Source organism: Diceros bicornis, chromosome 38 (assembly GCF_020826845.1).
Source record: "Diceros bicornis minor isolate mBicDic1 chromosome 38, mDicBic1.mat.cur, whole genome shotgun sequence".
In the NCBI taxonomy this organism is placed as follows: domain Eukaryota; kingdom Metazoa; phylum Chordata; class Mammalia; order Perissodactyla; family Rhinocerotidae; genus Diceros; species Diceros bicornis.
The window spans coordinates 26240666-26264719 of NC_080777.1; the positions used below are offsets into that span (position 1 = coordinate 26240666).

The 24054-nt window shown below is 37.3% G+C and overlaps 1 protein-coding gene across 1 annotated transcript in view; it reads left to right on the top strand.

Annotated features, from left to right (window-relative positions):
- Nucleotides 1–24054, top strand: part of CRB1 (crumbs cell polarity complex component 1) — a 202575-nt gene that overhangs the window by 126313 nt on the left and 52208 nt on the right. Inside the window, 1 exon segment of the mRNA XM_058533903.1 lies at nt 17971–18927. Coding sequence (XP_058389886.1) covers nt 17971–18927 — 957 coding nt within the window.

The window sequence follows — 24054 nt, forward strand, 5'->3', positions numbered from 1 at the left end:
AAAGATAGCACAGAGTTCCTACACTCCACGCTCAGTTTCTCCTATTACTGACATCTTATATTAATACGGTACATTTGTCACAATTAATGAACCAATATTGATACACTGTTATTAACTAAAGTCCATACTTTATTCAGATTTCCTTAGTTTTCCCCTAATGTTTTTTTCTGTTTCAGGATCCATCCAAGATACCACATTACATTTGGTTGTCATGTCTCCTTAGACTATTCTTGGCTGTGGCAGTTTCTCAGACTTCCCTTGTTTTTGATGACCTTCATAGTTTTGTGGAGTACTGGTCAGGTATTTTGTAGAATGTCCCTCAAGTGGGTCTTGTCTGATGGTTTTCACATGATCAAACTGGGGTAAAGTGCTTTTGGAAGGAAGACAACAGAGGTAAAGTGTCATTCTCAACACATCATATCCAGGGTACACACTATCAATATGACTTACTGCGTTGGTGTTAACCTTGATCACGTGTCTTAAAGGTAGTGTTTGTAAAGATTTTTTTTAATGCATTTCTAATTTAGTTTACTAGTATCTTATTTAGTACTATTGCATCAATATACATAAATAAAATTGGTTTATAATCTTCTTTTTTGGATAATCTTATGTTTAGATGCTGATTTTATGCTAGGTTAAAATATTGAGCATATTCATATGCTCTATTTCTTATTTAGCCAATTTTGATCATTTTTTTTCCTAGAAAATTATACATTGTTTTCAGATTTTCAAGTATATTACTATAAATTATAAATGGTATTCTTTTATATATTTAATTTCCTTTGTATCTATTTTTACAGTGAATTTTTATTCTTAATTTAAAATTTTTTTCTTGAGTAAATTTATTACCTGTTATATATGTATCTTTTTCTCTCATGGAAATAAAAACCTAAGGCTCTTGAATCTTTCAATTCTACTGCATATTATGCTTTTTCCTTTATTAATCTCTGCCTTTATTATATTATTTACCACTTCTGCTGATCTGTTTATTTTTTACTTCTAAAATTTAAAATTTGAACAGTATTTTTATTACATTTTTATGATGCTTTTGAAAACAGCAACCATTTTAAATGTTTTCACATATTTACTATTTACACTTTTTATTGTGGTAAGAACTTTTAACATAGGATCTAACTTCTTAATTTTTTTTATTTTGCTACAACACTTAACATAAGAGCAACCCTGCTGGCAAATTTTAAGTATAAAATACAGTATTATTAACTATAGGCACTATGCTGTACAGTAGATCTCTAGGACTTACTCGTTTTGCATAACTGACACTTTGTGCTCTCCAACTAATAACTCCCCATTTCCCCCCACCCCCGCTCCTGGCAACCACCATTCTACTCTCTGCTTCTATGAGTTTGACTATTTTAGATCTCACATACAAGTGAGATCATGCAGTATTTGTCTTTCTGTTTCTGGTTTATTTCACTCAGCGTAATGTCCTCCAGGTTCATCCATGTTGTCACATGTGACAGGACTTCCTTATTTTTTAAGGCTGTGGTATTGGTTGTAAAGGCTTCTCTTTCATTTCTGATTTTATTTATTTGAATCTTCTCTCTTTTTTCCTTGGTTAGTCTAACTAAGAGTTTGTCAATTTGGGCTATCTTTTCGAAAAAAGCAACTCTTAGTTTCATCAATTTTTTCTATTGTTCTTATTCTCTATTTCATTTATTTCTGCTCTGATATTTATTGTTTCCTTCCTTTTGCTAATTTTCACCTTAGTTTGTTCTTCTTTTTCTAGTTTCTGGAAGTATACGGTTAGGTTGTTTATTTGAGATCTTTCTTCTTTTTTAATATAGGCATTTATTACTATAAACTACCCTCTGAGTACTGTTTTTGCTGATCTCATAAATTTTGGTATGTTGTGATTCTGTTTTTCTTTATTATAAATGACACAACTCAGAAACAGCAAAATGGGGGAGAAGCATAGGGTAAGGTGTGGGGGTGGTGTGTGGAGCTGCCATCCCCTCTCTGAACGTGCCACCCTCCGCGCACCTTGATGTGTTCACCAGCCTGGAAGTTCTCTGAGCCCCAGAATTTAGGAATTTTTATGGAGTCTTTATCACATAGATAAGATTGATTACTAACTCGGTCTTCAGCCCTCCTCCCCTCCCTGGAGGATGTGGGGTGGGACTGAAAGTTCCAGGCTTCTGATCTTGGCTTGGTCTTTCTGGTGACCAGTCCCCATCCTGAAGCTATCCAGGAACCCAGCAATGTTGCCTCATTAGAACAAAAGACACTCGTCATCCAGGAAATTCCAACAGATTTAGGAGCTCCTTGTAAGATGCTCCTATCACCCTCCCCCCCATTACTTAGGAAATTACAAAGTTTTAGGAGCTCTGTGCAGGAACTAGGGGTAGAGACCAAATATGTATTTCTTATTATGTCACACATAGAAACCAAGTTTTCATGCATATTATCACAAACATAGTGCAATCTTCTAAAATTTTTTGCATGATCCTTTATAAATCAAAATTCTTAAAAATAAATTCTTTGATTTTTAGTGATATTCCCTTTTTTTTGGCGCACTAGGGATGTGTAAAGAATATAAATAAATATATATGTATTTTCCAACCACCGTGCATTCCTTATTTCTTTACTCTTTCCTAAAAGAGTATTAATTTATTTAATAATCCCCTTTTCCTAGCCGCCAGCTGTCTTAGTAAAGCAGACTGCACTCTCAGTTCCAAAAGGTAATCCTAGTCCCTCTTACTACGTGCCATTGATTCATTTAGGAATGATTATGAGTAAAGATTTGCTGACGGCTTCTAGGAAAGTTCTTATTTGTGCTTAAGGAAGACCGGTGGGAAGGATGTGAATGAGGAAGCGTTAGATAGAGTACCGCTTGCAGCCATCCTATAACTATCAGAATAGCCTTGGGAGGAAGCTGAACCTTCATCCAGCAGAGTGGAGAGGTGGTAGATACCTGAGTTCTTGACCTTGCTGAGTCTTGAGGTCAAACAACTCTGACAACATCTTTCCTTGGACTTCCTCTTTTTCTGGGCCAATAAATATTATTATTTAAGCAAGTTTCATTTAGGTTTTATACTGCTCGAGGCCAAATCATCCTAACTTGTGCATAACTTCAATCCCATGTTGGTAGTGGTGAGTATTTTCTTCTCTCTCTCTCTTTTCCGTCTCCTTAGCAAGGATACAGCTAAATCCAATGTTTGCCAACTGAATAAAATTGTGAGCTATCATTGCACATGTTCACTGACTACCATGGTAATGGGCTGAGCCCCACCTCAGATCTACGGCAGGAAGACAGTCCTGCTCAATTTCAGGTAGCTGGCTGTCAGCTGTTGTAATGGGATCTTACCTACCTCACAGAAGGATAATGAGGGATAATGTTGGATAATGGGATAATGTTGTAGTGGGATCTTACCTACTTCACAGGTACTGCAAACCAATGAAATACAGGCAAAGCTCCAATTCCAGCCAGAGTTTTTCTCTCTCCACTGGGCATCTTCAATGGCACTTGTGGGATGCATTATGTAAACTATACCCATCTGTCTTTACTTTTGCCTTATTACTTTCTGCAAGTTGACATTTCTGAAGGCATGTAGAAAGATGAAGTATAACTATGGAAGAGGAAAATAGTACTCTGGCTACCTCTAAAAAGCAGCTGTGTGGCATCTGCCTGTTTTTCTCATGAATACAGACCTAACGTCTTCAGACTTTCCCTCAGGGTGGTGGGGTTTATGAGACCAGGTCAGTCACCACTTCCGTTGCTACTTTTTTGTTGTGGTTTTATGTTGGTTCTGTTTCATTCAGCTCCTTTGGTTTTATAGTTAGGGATTTTTCCCAATTCAGACAGTAAGTTATCATCTTTTAATTTTATTTTTTAGTATTTTGTTAGCTCTCATTTTTTCGTGTCTTCAAATATATTTTAATGGGATGTAGACAATAGCTACTAAATAGATGATATAAACTGGAGATGTGCCCCTGCTAAAAAGCCATTACTATTATTGTTGATTGTTGTCATTGTTGTTTACATTTTTCTAACTTGTTTCTTATGATCAATATATAGCTAAATGTATGACAGATGTACGGTAGTGTAAAGAATATTTTGAGAGTCAAAAATAACATAATGGTTAATTAAATGGTCTTTGGACACTATCAGATCTGAATTTAAATTCTGGCTCTGCCACTTTCTAAGTCTGTGATTTTGGGCAAGTTTTATAAGTTCTCTTAAGTTTCAATTTCAATTTATTCAATTTAATAATACCTACCTCATTATGGGGTTGTGAGAAATAAATAATGTTTATTTCTTACAAATAAATAATGTTCAAGTACTTAGCACAATGATCTGCACAGAGTACCTACTTAAAACCGGTAGCTATTGCTAATGTTTAATATTCTGCATATTTTAATTAAATAGATTTTAGAATTTATATTTATGAAATAGACATTTCTAACATAAATTTAACATTTCAAATAGTTCTTTTGTTAGCTTAATTTTTAAAATAAGGGGATTTTTACTTTTTTTAACTGAATGTCAAATTCAAAACATTTAGAGAAACATATTACCCTGTAGTTGTATACTACTTTATATTTTCCAAAACATTTGCATACGAATTGCCTATTTAGTTCTCACAACAATCTAGAAGTAGGCAATACACAGATGTTGGCTTCCATTTTGCTATAGACAAAGCTAAAACTCAGAGAAGCTAAATGACTCCTTGGGGCCACACATTTAATTGGAGTTATTATGGGAACATTTGACCTCCACAGCTCCGCCCTCTTCCATGTTTATGAATAGGCTAGTCATTAATATATGGAAAACTATTAATTAAGAAGCTAAGTCAGTCTATGTTTGTACAAACAGCTACAATATGCCAAAAATTGTTAAAAATCTTAAGAATGTACTAAGGATGAAATGGAAAATTGATTAGAGCAGAGATAAAATGTGGAGGGAAATTCCTTATTACATATTTAATATGTTCTTTTTATTTTATGAAAAACATAATGAAATTTAATCAGTTAATAGGCAGCATATGGTATGATCCATGGTATGTTAGAGATTTCGAGTTTTGGCCAAATAGTAATTTTAAAGATATATTTTGGTGAAGCAGTTCTAGACTTTTAACAAGAAATCTCTATCAACTTATTTTTGGTCTAAAAACCACTGCCATTGGTTAGGGATGGTTTAAAATGTCAACCCAAAGCCAGGTTCCCCAAATTGATACATTTAAATGGGTAGATAAAATTTGTGTCTATAAAAGAGTTTTGTTTCCCTCAATCAGAGTTTCTTGGGCTTTTTTGAATAAAATATCCCTTTAAAAACCTGTTGAAATTTTAGACCGGGTGTGAGGAGCATCAATATCAGAATTACCCAGGATGCTCGTAAAAATGCAGATATCTGGGCCTTATCCAAATTTACAAGAAATCAGGATTTCTAGAGATGTGTCCCACTAAACAATTCTCATGATATTAAATTTTAAAGAGTCACTACTGTAAATTCTCTCCCCAGAAAAAATGCAATAATATCAAATCATAAAGTATTTCATATATTTTCAAGAGATTTACAGACCCATAACATCCATTCGCAGATGCTTTAGATATCTGTGAATGCCAGGTCCAGAGTTCTTGCATAAAGTCTAGAGTTGTCTTTCAACACATTAGACTCTTCTTTTATGCATGAGAAAAGACTGAGTGCCTGTTTGTTTTAATTCTGGAAACTTCTGACAGTATTGCACACACTTCATCAAAGATATACACCTTGTACTGTACGATTGTACAGTACAGTTCACAATATACAGTACTATATTGTATAATTCAGCGTACTACGAAGTAAACATAGAAACACTCACACTTACAAGCTGTACTTACAATACAGTCAGAGGAAAGCAAATCACAAATATTAAACCATAAACAGCAATACAACATAGTCTATGCTGGGATCCATATAGACGAGCCTCAGAAGTCCGAGGACAGAGCATGACAGTTTCCAGGGAAGGCATTCCATAGGAGTAAGTACCAACTACGCTGAACCCTGAAAGAAAGTTAGGATTTTGAAGAAGTGGAGAGAGAAAGAAAGCTTTGAATGTGCTTTAATTTTTATCCTACTAAAAATGTTTTAATCCAGACCATTTATATAGTGGGCAGTGGAAATTAATGCTGAGGGATAAATAAAAGCCAGATTGTAGAGGGCCTTGAATGTCAGGCCTTACCAGGTCAGTAATCTACTCGGCCTTTGACGTTGTTTTTGTGGCTGTGCAGAACAAAAATATTAATAGATTTGTGAGAAATGTCAATCATTGCTACTAAAGAACGGAAAACCGCTTCTTACCGCGGCGGAGAGCAAGCACACGTTACTTGGCAGAGCAGTACACCCAACCCAATACAGAGCAGGTTTTTGTAATTCACCATAACCCGAGTGCTTAATCATTCACTCTTGACAAGAAGAGGGGAAAAAGGACTAAGCGAGAGCAGAGCTGCTTCTGATGATTTACTGATCAAAGCCAATTAGGATAGTTCTGGGTGAACTGGATTGAGTTTCTCTAAAATTACTTTCCAAAGTAAAGACAACAAGAGTGAGCATGGGCTGTGCTGTATTTTCTACTTGTTAGTCTGTAAAATAACTAAAAATCACTTACCTATATCCACGGAGCTTCAAAGTATGACTTTTGAAGTGCAAAATCAAGCAAAACGTGGAACTGAAATGCAAAGCTTTTTTGCAGCTATTTTGTCTTTCGTTTGAAGATCTCAGAATACTTTCACACAATAGACTGAATCAGATCTTCCTCTGGGCTCAGTATTTTTTATCTGAGCTATCATACGGTTCTGAACAAATATCAGGTCTAGAGAGTGTGTGTATATGTCTCTTGAATCAAAACTTTAAAATAGCATAATAATAAAATAGAACAGGTAGGAATAGATACGGAGGAAACAATCCCATGCTTTATGCTGTACACATACACAATCTGAATAAATAAAATAACCGTCAATAGTAACACCACCTTTTTCTGTTCTCATTAAGGTTGGGGGTGGCCCACATAAAAGAGCTTTTGATGTAACACATTTTTATAATTCTTTTGGGAAGATTTGTTTTCTTTTAATAATTTTGCGTTAAAATATTTTAGAAATGTATTACACATTTTCTTGCATTTCTAGGTGAAAAAACGTTGCATGCAATTTTGTATTTCATTGATGACTTACATTATTGACTGACGTTACGTCATTCTCCTATGCTGTTCTGCAGTGAGGCCTTGAGATAGATATTGATTGCTCCTATTTTCAATATCTCCACACTGCTAATTTTTATGTTATTTTATGCCAGCTCATTATATTATTTTCTTTGGAGGCAGTGTGTTGTAGAAAAGAAGAAAAGGGCTCATCTCAGGAGTTAGGCAGACTGGAGTACCCCCTCAACTTGGCTGAGTTTCATCATCAATGAGATGAAGGTAGCAACATGCTCTTTGTCATTTATTGAAATGATTAAATGGCCACACAGATGAAGCCCTTAACACAGTGCCTAGCACAGATTTGGGACTCCATAAGTGTTAGTTACACCCACTCATGTTCGAGGCCCAGCTCTCAACTATCATTTCTTGTTGCTGAAAATATACGTGGGAGCTCCCCCTTGTCCTCTTCCTTTGCTGATTCTGTTCCACTGCAAGCTACGATACTTGATAATCAAGCTTATTTTAATTGTGTCTAAAATAATAATAAATGGTGAACTGGGGCCTGAGGAAATAGTTAATAAACTTTGCAATCTCTATTTTTAAACATAGACGCTTTTAAAATATGTCTTTATTCTTGATTGTGTTCTCGATAGTTGAAATGACTTACAGTGACCTCTGGAAAAGTGAAATTTAACCGCAATCAACTCAGAGAAAATTAGGGATACTATGAAACCTAACTACCCTCTTAAGTAAATAAAAATGGAGGTAGGGAATTATGACAAGTGGTTTTCGATAAGCACCTACCAGGACTTGGAACTACATAGAGAAATTGTCTCATTTAATCCTTAAAGCAGACCTCTAAGGAACTTGTTGCTTCCCCCCTTTTGTAGATTTTAAAAACCGTGACAAAGTTGTGAAGATGCTGGATCTTATATTCAGCATAGTCTGCTCCTAGAAATTCTCTGCTTACATTATCTACTTAGAAATGATGCATACAATATATTCTTTACTTAGAAATTATGATAGAATCTCAGGACTAGAAGAATCATTAGAGGCCGTTGAACCCTACAACCCACCTTTTCTTTAATTTCCTCTATAACATCCATGCGGAATGACAATCCTTTCTAAATTTTTACATCTTCAATGTCAGGAAACTTCCCGTCTCCCCAGACAGCTGATTCAATGCTTGCTCAGCGTCAACTGCTAGAAGATTCTGCATAGTGAGCATAATTATAACATCCTATGGCATCTTACCATTGGTCCCAGTTTTCCCTGGTGGGACCAAATAAAACATAAAATGTCATGGGATAGACTTTCATCTATGTGAAGACCCTTCTGATGTGTCCTGGTATCTGCTTTTCTCCAGGTTAAACACCCTCGTCTTCTTCGAAAATTTCTCTAATGACGTGATTTCAAGTAAGCTTACTATTATATTAGCTTTCCTTACTGGAGTGTGCATCTTGTAACTCTTCTTAAATGACTCAAAGCTTAATACTAATATGGAGTTAGAGAGGGATTATCATTTCCTTGCCTAAGATATTATCATCCACTGTGACAGCCCAGAGCCACAGAAAATTTTAGAAGCAACATCACCGTGAATCCATATTTTAAAGATAAATCGGGATAATATACATGAAAGTAAACCATAAACTGTGACACATTCTATAAATGTTAATATAATTATTACTGGTTGTTATTAAGTTTATCAATTGAAACACATATATCTTCAATTGATAAACTGCTTCCTCCAGCCAGTTTTGTTTGGTGGTTTAATCTCAAGTGAAAAGAGTTAACTCTTCTCAGGTCATGGAAAACTGTCTTCTTCAGCTGACACAAGAATCCTGGCTTGCCTACTTCATTTCTTTTCTTTTCTATTCTATTCTATTCTATTCTATTCTACTATATTCTACTATATTTCCTCCATCCTCCATTCACTTTTTTCTCTCCTCCTTTTGGAAATCTCTGTACTATCTTACATATATAGACTTTAATTTGCATATATGCATGTAAATTAATATTTTACAAACATGTATGTATTGTGTTCAAGTTCTCATTTTCTCTCTTCCTTTTTTCATTTGACACCAGGTTATTTAGCTCTATCCATGGTGCTGGGTATACCTCTATTTCTAACTGCATATACATTTCCAGGATGTACACCCCCACTCTTTTTCTTAATCCATGCCCTCATGTCCTATTCAGTTTTTGTGCACTGTCCCCAGGTTTGTTTGTTTAAATTTTAACAAAATTTAAGGACAAAATTTACAAACTTACTGGGCCAGCCCCGTGGCTTAGCAGTTGAGTGTGCGCTCTGCTGCTGGCAGCCCGGGTTTAGATCCTGGGTGTGCACTGACGCACCACTTGTCCAGCCATGCTGAGGCCACGTCCCACATACAGCAACTAGAAGGATGTGCAGCTATGACGTACAACTATCTACTGGGGCTTTGGGGAAAAAAATAATTAATTAATTAATTAAAATTAAAAAAATATTTTTACAAATTTACACTTTTTTTCTCTGATAAATTCCTTTTAGAGTGCATTATTCATGCCTGTAAAGATCTTTCTGGATCCTGATAGCTGTCATATCATCAGTTAGGATGCTTTTGATCACAAAGAAAATACACTCATGATAATGGATTATATACTTAGGAAAACCTATTATCTCACTAACAAGGGTCCCCTTCTTCTGCTCTCGCAGCCTCGGTCTCTTGGCATGCTTCTTAGACTTATCTCCCTATGGCCGTAATATAGCTAATGCAGTTCCAGGAACACATCTGTATAAGACAGTATCAGGTTTAAGGCACATATCTTTTCTATATTATGAAGGAAAGCCTTTTGCAGAGTCCCCCCCGGCAGAGCTCCCTTCAGGTCCCATTGACCAGGATTGGGTCACATGCCCATGACCCAGTTGCTGTAAAGGAGGATGTGAAAGAATATATTTGTCATTTGCATCCTTTAAGGAAGGTGGGTGGGACATGTTGGAGAATGACTACTGGGTCAGTAACCGTCATTTCTGCTTCAGAGTGGTCATTATCTTCAACACGTTCATATTGCCTACAAATTTGCAAAGCATGCCTTCAATATTTGTATCCGAGTAATTTGTATCCAAGTTCACTCATTTATTCCACAAAAAAATTATTGAAATTATTTTGAATGACTACTGTGCTCCAAGCATTTATAGTTATCCTATTTTGTTCACACAGAAAGAACTGTTTAATAGGCTTTATTATGTTCACTTTACAAATAAAGAAACTTCAGCTCAAAGAAATTACCTATTTGCTCGTGTTCTCATAGGCTACAAAATATGAAGGCTGGGATTTGAAAATCAATCTTGTCTGACTCCTAGTCCACATGTACCCTACTTCATTATTCTGGCTGCCTGAGGACTACTAGAAACTACTCTCCAAGATGATCCATTGATCAGAACTCTGAATATGTTGCCTCTCCTCGCCCCAACCCCCCACACCTACCATCTAGCCCCGTGGATTAACTTCTTCCTTCAGTCCCCAAGGCCCCATCTGTCCAGCATTCCCTACTAGCTAAAGCTTGGCTAAACTAGATGCCCCAGGAAGCAGGACTGTCTGGTTTTACTCACCATCATATCTCCAGCACCTACGCAATGACAGGCAAAGTAGAGCCTCAATAAATAAGAGTTAAAACAATGAATGAAGAACTATACTATTGCAATGTCTCCTGCTTTACATCTTTTCTGCCTTCTCACCTGGTTTCCATCACAATTTACCTGACCTCAGTTCCATGGCAGATTTTTAAGCCGGTATAGTAGTCCATGATAAGGCACTAACCGCTGCTTCAGAATACAGTTACCCCCGCCTCAGGTAACATTTTCATCTTTTCTGAGGCTTCCAAGAGACAAGGTCTCAACCTGAAGAAATTACTCTAGTATCAAGAATTTTAGGCACTGTGGGAGTTCTGTGGGACTTAGTGACCACCTAGGCAAAACCTCTAGAGGTCCTCAGGTCCCCCTCTCAGAAAATGTAAAAAAAATATCAAGTACCGGGCTGGCCCTGTGGCTTAGCAGTTAAGTGCGCACGCTCCACTGCTGGCGGCCCAGGTTCGGATCCCAGGCATGCACCAAGGCACCGCTTCTCTGGCCATGCTGAGGCCGAGTCCCTCATACAGCAACTAGAAGGATGTGTAGCTATGACGTACAACTATCTACTGGGGCTTTGAGAGGAAAAAAATAAATAAATAAAATCTTTAAAAAAAATCATCTTGAAAAAAAAAAAATCAAGTACCAATTACTCTAAGTATGTCCCAAACACCTCACCTATTCAAATTATCCTGTTGTATAAAATCAAATACCATTGTATTTAAGACTAATAGAGCATAGTTACTTTTTCAAACCAGGTGGAATTTAAGTCCAAGAGCACCACACCAATAACTCTTGCCACAATCTCAGTGAAGTCTAATGAAAGCCCCCACTGTTTTCTTAATTTCTCTTTTCCATTCCCTGCATAGATATTCAATAGATTCGAAGTTGCTATGAATTTCTTAACTACTATTCAAAAGCAAAACAGAAAAAAAAATAAAAACAAAAAACAGCATTTCCGTTGTTGTGAAGAAAAATAGAACCAAGCTCTAATTTTCCATAATAGAAGTTACCAAAAATGCCAGTCTGTATTTAGATTCCCCAAAACTCATTTTTCCATGATAATAATGTCGATGTTCAGTGTGGGATCATATTAACATTCACTACTGTGACTTCAGAAAGGGAGGCGCCATGTTAAGTAGGGAGAGGATCTAAGAATATACCAAGTCTGCTTGGTCAGCAGCACACATGGGTCTTACACTAAGACCCATTGATCCAGCTTGCGGGAAAGTAAGTCACAACTAAGTCCTCACATTCTCTACCCAAGAGGAAGAAGGTGACATTGGAAAGCAAGCCCACACTTGGAAATGGTACAAAATCATCAGAAACTCGCTCTATCAGCCTAGTAGGTCTTTGGATGGATATCTCTTTTTTTAACAGAAAAATGTTTGGAGCCAGGATACATGGTTTTCACATTCTAATGGCAGTGCTCATAGGTAACTCACTCTTTTCTTTTTTGTGTAAGCTAATTGGTACCATTGTTAGGGTTTTTAAGATGTTTATTTAGCAACTAATGTTAATGCTATAATAGACATTACTATCAAATGAAAATTAGATCTTTTGAGTAGGAGAAAGTTACTCAAAGTCATGAGTAAAGGAAGCACTTATGCATTGTGCCCTTGGTCTTTATATTTAATTTTTGGGGGGGATTTCTATTTACTAAAATAAAGAAAACACCTAAGTCAATAAAAATAGAGAAAGATAAAACTTACCTATTTGTATATAAGTTTTTGTGGAAATAATTTTCTATTAGATATTTCATTAACTATGACTTTCAATAAAGTGAGAATTATAGCATGCCATTTTAATCACCAAAGGTATTTATATTAAATGTAAAGTTTGTCCTACTTATCTATTAATATAATTTATTCTGATGAGAATATGGAATATACCAAAGAGTAGAAATTTTCTTTATCATGGTTATTTTTGAAATACAATCTTATCACGGAATCAGATACTCAACCTAAAAGAATTTTAGAAAAATGAAGCGACAGTTTTTAGTTAATTAAATGAATTGACTTCACATAAACAAAATAACAGTAAGCTTCAAGTAATCCACCTCATACTATAAATACTTAGACATAAATAACCAATTCATTGTCAAGTAAAATGCCCAATTAAGCAGACTGAATGAGACAGGTAATCCCATAAATTTACCTAATCCTTTTATCTTGATTGACAGCAGATCTTGTTCTTTGCTGAGCCAGTCAAATAGCCAATAAAAGGAGTTTCAATCTTTCTTCTCGCTTTTACTTTTCTGGGTTCATCAAATAAATATGTCTGACCTTATTTTACGTTGGAGATGTCAATAGAACTGATTTTAAACAAGGTAAAAGTATAAATTACTGCTTATGTTTCTACTTTTGGTATCTAATTCTGCTTATTTTCTTCAGACTATTGACCTTAATATAGGCTTTCTCTCCTCTTTTGTTGTTTTTTTTCCATGATGGTAAAATTTAAAACTATTTTCTCTGTTTATATTTACAAGAAATACATAAGCAAGTTATTGGTAGATATTTTGTGACAGATCAAATGTGTACATTTTAAGAATTATAAGAAAAAACACAGTAAGCAACAGTAAAGAAAGTACTACCATTTGCACTTATTAGCTGACCAAAGATAAATGAAAGGGTCCAGTAAATTGTAAGGACATAAATGTCCTATATCAGACCCTAATGATCGTAGGTGTGGACAATTTTAATAGCTGTCTAGCTGGACTTCCTGTCTCTGGTTTCTTCTCACTTCACTCTGTGACATTTCCCTGGGGTATTGATCTTTATGAGAAACCATGTTGGTCTTCTATCGAGCAATTACACATTTTTCTCCACTGCCTTCACAAAATAAATAAGTAAACAAATAAATAAAAATAAAACAAAACAATAAAGACTGTAAATTCCTAGACCTTCTCCAATCTGGCTGTATTTAATCTTTCTGACTTGATTTTCCTATATAAATCCTCCATGCCATCTGAATTGCCAAACTCACTGTCACCTCTAAATGTCTTAATGCTTTTCCACTGATGAGTTTTTTTTATTTGGTTATTTCCACATACTTCTTTGTCAATCCAATCAGTGCTTGACAACATACGTTAAGTCCTATCTCCATAAAGCCTTTGCAGACCAGCGGGGTCTGAAGAGATTCTCTCTGCAGAGACTCTGCAGCAGCTGTTGCTTATACAGTTCTCTTGGAATCCATGATATACTGTTGAGTGATATCTCTTTGGTGTTGTCTTGACTTACACTATCATTTAATTTTTCACAAATTTGTCTTACTTCTGCATTATAATCACTGAGAGCAGGGACCAGTTATTACTCCACATTATACACGGTATTTTATACATGGTAGATATGTAATCAATGTTTGTTTATTGATTTAATTTATAATATTGAATTTTCATAGAAAACGATTTATGATTTTCTCTCATTCAATGCCTTTTCCCTAAAATTTTGCTAAATCTTCTCTAATGTCCCCTGAGTTTCATCCTCACGTGTTATCCATATATTCACTGGGAACCTGCTGTGTATGATGTATTTTCAAAAAGATGCATTTTGGGATTCCATTATATTTTGAGCATATTGAGACCAGGTCTGTCTCTGCTACTTTGCATCTCTCACAATCCTCTGTGAGGGTAGGGCACAGAGCAGGTATTTTGTAAATTTGAGAAAACGGTAAATCGAAGTTTCAACTAAGAAGTCAAGATATGGTTGCTGTCATACCAAAGTGAATTATGAGAGAGACTGTAATGCAGAATGTCAAAATAAATACAGATAACAGGCTTCAGGCTTTTGAAATGTTTACACATTTCGAGCGTATGTGAAAATTCCTGAGAGGCAATTTGAAGGAGTGAGTCTACAAAGAGATTTCTTAGAAGAGACTTTCGGCTGTGCTGTGGGTTGTACTCCACCCAGCAAATCTAGGGTTGGAAGTTACGTTTTAACCCCACGTAGAGTGAGTGTCTTCAAGGAGAACTCCAGTCTCACCTAAATTTGGGTGGAAGGGGGAATGGGCAACTTAGACTGGATTCTCCACCTACCTGAGGAATCTAAAGATGAAAGAGTGTGACTTTTACCCTGAGGCAGCAGGAAAGAGAGAGAAAGAGGATTGCTGCTGTGCTGTACTGGAAAGTATATGCACTCCCCTCCAAGGGCAGGTCAAAGGCATAGGAATCCTGAGGTCCACATAGGGAACTCATGGAAGAAACATAGTCAGTGGTCAGTGTCAAAGGGATCCTAAACAATAGGCCTGTCAGAAGGTGAGGGAACCCCAACAGAGAGAGGTTGGGGGAGGGGCAATGTGAGAGCAGCTGGCAAGGAGAGGCACTGCCTGCCTCACAGGTCTCTGGAGCCTCAGGTGGAGGAACAGAGCCGGGGAGGCTCCGGGGAACTCACAAATAGCCCCCAGAAGGAATGTCAACTCAAAACAGCTGCCAGGCTCAGCAGGCGTGGAATCACCTGACAGCAGTACCAGTCAGGTGAAAACTGTCTGAGCCCTTCTAACACTCAGAAGTCTGGAATTGGGTAGAGTAGAAGAAAAAAAAAGGGAAGAAATCTTCCAAGTCCTCCTTCAAGACAGCCTGAAGTTGACCTAGGAAACGAAGAAAGAAGACTTAATGCTAAACTGCATTGAGACTTTTGGTCAATGTATGTGACTGGCCATTCTAATTACTGTGGGTTTTTTTGCAGTGATCATGAGACTATTACTGGGGGTGAACAGAATAATTTTAGGGTCTGCTGGAGGTTTTATCCAGACACAGGGAAACCTTCCCTCCATTAAATATGTCTAAAGGCACAGTGAGAGAAAAAAGTGTTTTGCTTTGATTGTAATTCATGAGTTGTTCAATATTTCTCTTAATTAAATGCTTGCTGATTAATTTTTTTTCTCAAAATCCTGTGGAAATTAAATTTAAGATATCTTTGAATACAAAGGTTTTAACTTCTCATAAATTTAGTTAAATTAAATTTGCATCAGAAGACTCCTTACAGAATACAGCCTGTAATTCCTGTGTCAGTTCTCTGTACCTGTAAGGATGGTTATATAACAAATAAGTTCAATTTAGTTTTATTTTTTTTTACTCATCAAGCTTTATATGACACATGTATGCTCAGCACCCTGTGGGTGCCATGGGAGACTCTAAGATTATAATAATTTCACTCTGCACAGAGCTTGAAATATTTTTGGATTAACAAAGATTGTATGAAAGTAATCCAAGCAGAGCCAAACATAGTACAGTAGGATCCAATCCAGAATCTAAATGTACAGTATGTATATGGCATCGGGCAGAGATTAACATTGGGTAAATTTATGTGAAAATGTACACAAAAAGAGCACTTCTAACTTTGGATTAGATCAGATTAAAAGCATTATAAAACTTTTTTTTTATGAGGAAGATCAGCCCTGAGCTTACATCTGTCGCCAATCCTCCTCTTTTTGCTGAGGAAGACTGGCCCTGGGCTAACATCTGTGCCCATCTTCCTCTACTTTATATGGGACGCCGCCACAGTATGGCCTGACAAGCAGTGCGTCAGTGCGCACCAGGGATCCGTACCGCGCTGCCGAAGCAGGCGTGCGCACTTAACCGCTATGCCACCAGGCTGGCCCCATTATAAAACTTTTAATCATCTTACAAAGGTCATCATTCGTTAATTCATTCAAAAATTAGTTAGTAAGTGCCAAAGGTGAGCCAGGAACTGTGCTGTGGTTTAGACATACTAGAGTGAATAAAGGAGACATTTTCCCTTCCCTCATAAAGAGCCCAATCTAATGAAATTCTAGCCTAATGTGCTGTCCAAGTAAAACTTTCATTATGTAAAGTCATGCAATTTGTGGGTCATGCCATATGCCCACACTTTCTACATAGCCTTTCTCAATGGCCATAGTGCTATTTGAATTTTGTTATTACGGGGTAATTCCTTTGGTTATTACTTTTTAATAACACCTAACATTTATTGAGAATTTATTATATATCGAGCAATGTTACGAGTGTTTTATATGTCTTAACTCACTTTATCTTTAAAAAGCCCCGTAATGTAAGTGCTATTATTAACTCCATTTCATAGATGAGGAAACTGAGATGCAGAAAGTGAAGGTAGCCTGCTCACAGCCTAGCTGGGATTCAGATCCTACATTATAATATAGGAGCCTTTTCATTAAATTTTTAAAAACATAAATTTAGGCATAGAGTTAAATGGAAAATAAGACACACATGTTAGTAATAACAATAAACGAGAGTGCACTGAGGTATCAATTAAAAAACTGAGTGTCAATTGAAATTTAACACTCTAGAAACCAGATTGTAGAAGTGCTTTGGAGTTTAGATGTCAATTTTTCTAAGCCTCGATTTCTTTTGTGGAAGAGAGCTGAGAATATCTGCCTTGAAAACCTCAGAAGACTGTGGGAAGCACAAACACATAATGTGGATGAAGGTGTCGGGGAAACCATAAAGTGCTATACATACGTCAATTTTTGTTAACACTGTTGGTTCGTTTGGACTCCTTTGGAAAAGCAATAACTATCACTCTTAAAAGGTGTTATATTTCTTCTTGTGCCTTTGAGTAAATGAATTCTAATAATTCTCTAATTAGATATCTTTCTTTGACTTTGAATCAGAAGAAAGAGCAAAAGAAAGTGAAGTCAAATATATCATCCAGAGCTTGTTATGGGATAGATTTCACGGTTTATACTAGAAATGTGGAGAGGAGAAATGGGGCCCTCCATTCGTCTCAGAAGCCCTCCACGGTGTGAGTTATCTAGACTGTCTATATATCTGGGAAACTTTGGTTTTAGGGCCGCAAACAAGATAGAGGCAAAAATCACTGTTTCCAGTAGAATAGAGTGAAATCAGCATCCAGGACGGGATAAATAGTATCAGAAAATGGAGTCCTCAAATAAATAATTCCTGTCTAGCATCACTGCCAAGACCAATCTTTTTCTCTTTTTTCATTTTTATGATATTCAGTCACATATGTGTCTGACAATGGTAGTTTGAGTCAACCACCATATCTGGTAAGTAAGTTATTTCTAGAGGAAGAATCCAATGTCTGCCATGTCTGCACTTCTCTGCACGATACAATCGATTTTAGCTTTCTCAATAACTATTCACATGTCACTCCATTACAGTCCCAAACCTGAGCTAGTTCTGCACTTCTGCAAGATTACACATAAAGATTATGTGAAACTTCTATCTCTGTTCTGAATATATGTAATTTCAACCTATTCTTTATTATTTAACAGGAATCCACTGTGAAGAAGACATCGATGAATGCTCTTCAAATCCTTGCCAAAATGGTGGTACTTGTGAGAACTTACTTGGAAATTATACTTGCCATTGTCCATTTGATAACCATTCTGGAATATTTTATGGAGGAAGGGACTGTTCTGATATTCTCCTGGGCTGTACCCATCACCAATGTCTAAATAACGGAACATGCATCCCTCACTTCCAAAATGGCCAGCATGGATTCAGCTGTGTATGCCCATCTGGCTATACTGGGTCACTGTGTGAAATTGTCACCACGCTTTCCTTTGAGGGCAATGGCTTCCTGAGGGTCACAAGTGGCTCAGTTACAGCCAAGGGCTCGGTTTGTAGCATAGCCCTCAGGTTTCAGACTGTTCAGCCAAGGGCACTTCTACTTCTCCGAGGCGACAGGGACATGTCTGTAATGCTGGAGTTGCTGAGTGGCTACATTCACTTGTCAATTCAAGCCAATAATCAGTCAAAGGTGCTTCTGTACATTTCCCATAACACCAGCGATGGAGAGTGGCATTCAGTGGAGGTGGTGTTTGCAGAGGCTGTGACCCTTACTCTACTGGACAACTCTTGTAAGGAGAAATGCATCACTAAAGCTCCTTCTCCATTTGAAAGGGATGGATCCATATGCACTTTTCCAAACTCCTTTTTGGGTGGTTTGCCAGTGGGAACGACTGGCAATGGTGTTGCTCTGCTTAACGTCTATAATAGACCATCCACACCTTCCTTTGTAGGCTGTCTCCAAGACATTAAAATTGATTCACATCATATTACCCCAGAGAACATTTCATCTGGCTCATCATTAAACATCAAGGCAGGCTGTGTGAGAAAGGATTGGTGTGAAAGCCAACCTTGTCAAAATAGAGGACGTTGCACCAACTTGTGGCTTAGTTACCGATGTGACTGCTACAGGCCCTATGAAGGCCTGAACTGTCTGAGAGGTGAGAGAAGGCAGGGCGCCCAGGAGTGCTATGCCTCAGAGCAGAGTAGAAACAGAAACAGCCAGTCTGCTTCTGCCTGTTATGAAACATAATCACCCCTCAGGACTTCTGCTGCTGGTTGCCTACTGATGAGAAAAAAGAAGTAGCTAGTGATGTGCATTAATTAATTTTGAGTATATTCATAGGACACCAGGGTTTCACTCATGCAGAGAAGTAAAAAATAAGCCCATAGCTCCCATCTAAATGGATTTTCATCTCGGTGTTTACAAAATGCTATTACGATATTACCATTTGTTGTATATCAGAAATTGTAAATCTTATTTGAAAGAGAATCTTTTGGGAAAAAAGGACTGTTAGACATGAAAGTAGTCAATGCCAAATACTCGTACAATGTTTTGTGCTTAGTAGATTCTTAGTATTTTACTTCCTTGGCCTCCTTTCTATGCAATTCACACTTGCTCCAAAATCATGCTTACGTTTAGCATGTTTATAAATCACCAATTTTATCCAAACATATACTTTTCAAGGTTGCATTGGAGAAAATAGATATTCTACCTAGGTGTCTTAAGAAAAAAAAGAAGGAAAATGTGGAAAATAACAACAGTAAAACTTGGTAGATACCATAAACTAACTGATCTAATTTCTCTAGCAAATCACAGCTTGAAATGTATTTCAAAATCCCTAACGACACATCGTTCCAGAGATTGCTGTTGATAGTGATCAATACATGCCCGTTTCTTTTTATTATTATCATCATGCATTGAAAATGTCTGAGAGGTAATTGCAACAGACTACTTTGAAGTTCAGCGATAATTTACCCCAAGATTTTAGAGTAACTTGAAGTAGGACAACATCTGGTAAATAGCCTTCTCTGCTTTATATGAAGTAAAATTAAAACCAGTCTTAGCCTATCCCTTACTCCATGTACGAATGGCTAAGAATTATTAGAAACTATTCCCAGGTCTCCCCCTCACCACAATATTCATTACAAATCATGGACCTGTTTGACAATGAGGTATGGCATCTACTAGTTCTATGTAATATTTTAAATGAAATGGCAAGTTGTTTTGTGATTTTTTTTTAAAGGAGAAAAGGGGAAATTATACTGGGGCAATGTTCACTTTTTGAAGAAAAATTTAATTGACCCAAGGCAATATTTTTACTACATATACAAAATAACAAACAGATGCTGACTTATTCTGACTGGCTTCCAGATGCAGTGACCCATAAGGTTAATACTGACCGTGGTGGTGCTAACTGTCCTGGTAAATAGATTCAGGAGATGCCAGTCCAGTGGCTTCTGGTTTCCTTTCATTTATTTTTTCCAACTTGGAAAATCACAGAGTTTTTAAACCAAGTTCCTGACTTAATTTCTTTATTCCCCCACACTATTTGAAACTGTTTAACCCTCATGAAAATGCTTGGCTTCAATTGTTATCTTTATAGGGAGGAAGTTCTGGAAAATCTTCTCTTTCTGAAAATTCTTGGTATAAGTTTAAGGAAAATTATATTTTTCATATCATCTTTTAGTTATAAAATAAAATATTCTGCATTTGCTGTTATGTATGAGGAATGCTTGCGGAGGAGTTTGTTCCCATTACAAAAGATGCACTCTGTAATGAGAACATGGAGTCTTTCTGTCATTGTCCATGTATATTCAAGGGCGAGGATATGGACTAAAAAGTACAAAGGCAGACTTCACCCAATTCATGATCTTGGCTCAGTATTTCCCAGCCATGGTACTCATTGCAATGAACAACAGACTGGATAGAGGATGTAGTTGGCTGACTAACCGTGAAAGACATGGAGACTTCCTGGATTTAAAGTTGATCTTTTTAAAATAATCAATTTTGTCTCAACAAGGAGAGTTCTGAAAACGGTTTCTCAAAGCTTGGTTCCCAGAACTGTCTGAAAGGTTATCTCAGCGTATCTTGTGTTGGCTGTATAAGAACATGGAGCTTCCAAGATAATGTTCAGAATAAATATGTCACCGACCTCTTGCCTCCTAGAGAATATTTGATTTGTAGAGGCAATTTACATAAATTTTATCATCCATCATGCATCTAGACTTTGAGAATCTTGTCCTCTTAGGATTACTGTTTCTTAGTTATAGAAGGAGCTTCACTCCATGACTGAATTTTTTACGGTTGTGCCTGCAAAGTGCAGTGGCTCAAACCTCTGCTTACATACCTTCAGGAATGAAGAACTTGCTAACTCCGTCTTGTCAGAACTTCCCCAAAAGTTGTTTCCTTATGCTGAAATAAAATATGATTACGTTTAGCTTTCTTTCATTGGCAGCATTGTAACTCTCAAGACCATACTAATATAAATCTTACATCTCTCTTCTTCTTGAGAACACTTAAATATTTGAAGAAAAGTATCTTGTATCATCCAAGCCATCACTTTTATCATTTCAAACATACCCAGTTTCTTTTAATGTTTTCCGTATGACATAGTTTTCAGACACTTCATCAGCTGCTTGCTGGCTTTGGGATAAATTTGCTTATCTGGTTCCTAGATGTGCCTGACGATGCAGAGAGACACAAGACTATAACTTCCCTGATCCTACATTATGTTCTTCTGTTTGGCAGCCTAATGTTACATAGACCTTGGGGCAGCCACATTGCATGATAGGCTCACTTTGAGTCATTGTCACTCATGGTGCCACAGAGTCCCGCTTCTTCCACCCTAAACCAATGAGATGCATTTAGACCTAAATGACTTTTATTTATTCTTAAGAAATTTCATCTTCTTGTATTCCATCAGTCATTCAAACTTGTGGAAGCTATGTTTCATCTGTATTTGTTGTCCCTCTTTGTGACGTATCAATAACACATATGAGAATCATCCCTTCCACGTCCACAGACAAGTCATATGTGGCTTCAGGTGTTTCTAAAGTCACATAGCAAATCACATACTCTGACTACTTGCTTGTGATTTCTGAAGAAGAATGAAATTCCTGGAGAGTCAAGCTTCTGAGAAAAAAATAGCTCTGTGTTCTCTCTGTCTTTTAATCCGGATCCCCAAAGTGATGCTGCAGGCATCCTAGGATGACTAGCAGGGACCTCCACCGTCCCAGAGGTTGAGTGATTCTGTGCATGTTTTCAAACCTCAGGAGCTTCAAGAGCCACATTTTCTTAGTAAGCATTTTGTCTCATGAAAGTGCTGCAGTGTATTCAGAGACGTTAACCTCTTCAAACAGGTTATTCTACCTAACAGTACTCTTTGAAAGCCACCTGTAGTTGCCTGGAGCAAATGCAGATTCAAAATGCAATGTTCCTGTAGGAAATCAAGTCTGAGTTCTGAAAATGTAGCTTTTTATGCAAGAGGTCTTCAAACACAGATGGTCGCCTAGGCAAGTTTTACTATAGTTCAGCTAAACTAAAAAATGTCTTACCTTTGCCCAACCTTCAGCTGGACCATGACGACATTTAAACATGATGAAATATGTTCTTTTTTCTTGTTATGATTGGGATGTAAAAACTTGAAGATGGCAATATCTTAAGACAATGCTCTTGTCAAGTTCATTAGTGATTTCTAGATTACAAAATCCAATGGTCAATTTTCAGTCCTCATCTTACTTGACCCACAGTAATAGTTAACTCAGTTGAACACTCGCTCTTCCTGAAAACTCTTTCCTCACTGTGTCTTTTATGGGACATCACTCTTCCTTGGTTCTCCTTCTATCTTACTGGCTCCTCTTTTGTCACCTCCTTTACCTCCAAATGTCTAGTGCTTAAGGGCTCAGTTCCTGGACCTCTTCTTTTCTCTCTGTATATTCACTCTCTTGGTAATCGCATCCAGTCTTGTGGCTTTATAGCATATTTACAATGCCAAATCCGAAATTATTATAGTTAGACCAGAACATCCCCCTTGAACCTCTATATCTAACTGCTTACTAGACATGTCCAACCAGATATCTAATAGGGCATCTAAATTTAATATCCACATTAAACCCACTTTCTGGGGGGAAATCCCGCTTTTCCCCCAGATCTGTTCCTCCTGTTTTCTTCCCCATCTCTGCAAATGGAAACTCAATGCTTGTAGATGGTTGGGCCAAAAATCTTGGAGATGAACTTGCCCCAGAAAATCCTCTTGGTTCCACCTTGAAAATATTTCCAAAATCTGACCACCACTCACCATCTTCACCATCATGACTCATCCAAGCCACCATCATTTCTCTCTTGAATGTCTATAATAATGTCTTTACTTTCTTCAGGTTTTTGCTCAAATATTACCTTCTCAGAGAGTTCTTCCACGACTACTGCATTTGAAGTTAGAACTCCACTCCTACCCTCAGCTCCCCCTGTTCCATTTCTCTACTTGGCTTATTTTATTTATTTATTTATTTTTTCTTGTGAAGAAGGTCAGCCCTGAGCTAACATCCATGCCAATCCTTCCACTTTTTGCTGAGGAAGACTGGCCCTGGGCTAACATCTGTGCCTACCTTCCTCCACTTTATATGAGATGCTGCCACATCATGGCCTGACAAGCAGTGGGTCGGTGCGCGCCCTGGATCCGAACTCGGGCTGCCAGCAGCAGAGCACGTGCACTTAACCACTACGCCATGGGGCCAGCCCCATCTACTTGGCTTATTTTATACCAAAGAACCTATCACCACCTGACATACTATATAGTTTGCTTCTTTACTTACGTCTGGTCTGTCCTCCACCAACTGGAATACAAGCTTTGGGAGGACAAGAACTTTTGTTCCTACTATCTCACCAATGTTTTCGTTGGTCAGGGTTCATTTTTATGCTTCTCAAAGGTTTTCTTGCAGTGATGCACATCGATAGTGTTGCCACGTCAGTGCATCACTAACTTCTCTGACCACAGAACATGCTGGGTGAGTTCAATATTCAGCTTTGTCCCTACTTCTCTGCCTCTCATGGCTCTCCTTCTCCCAAGCAGGACCACAGAAGGAAGTCTCCTCCTCTTCGTTTGTTCAACTGCCTTGCCTCATTATTATTAAGGGTGTCATCCAAAAAGAGGATTTGCAAATCTAATTCTTGATTTCTGTCCTTTAAAAGGAAACATTAGGTTTACTGACATTTGCTTGAGCATGCTCTAAATAGCAAAGATGATGACTGCCTGCATAGTCTACTTACAGATGTTGCAGGAAGAGAT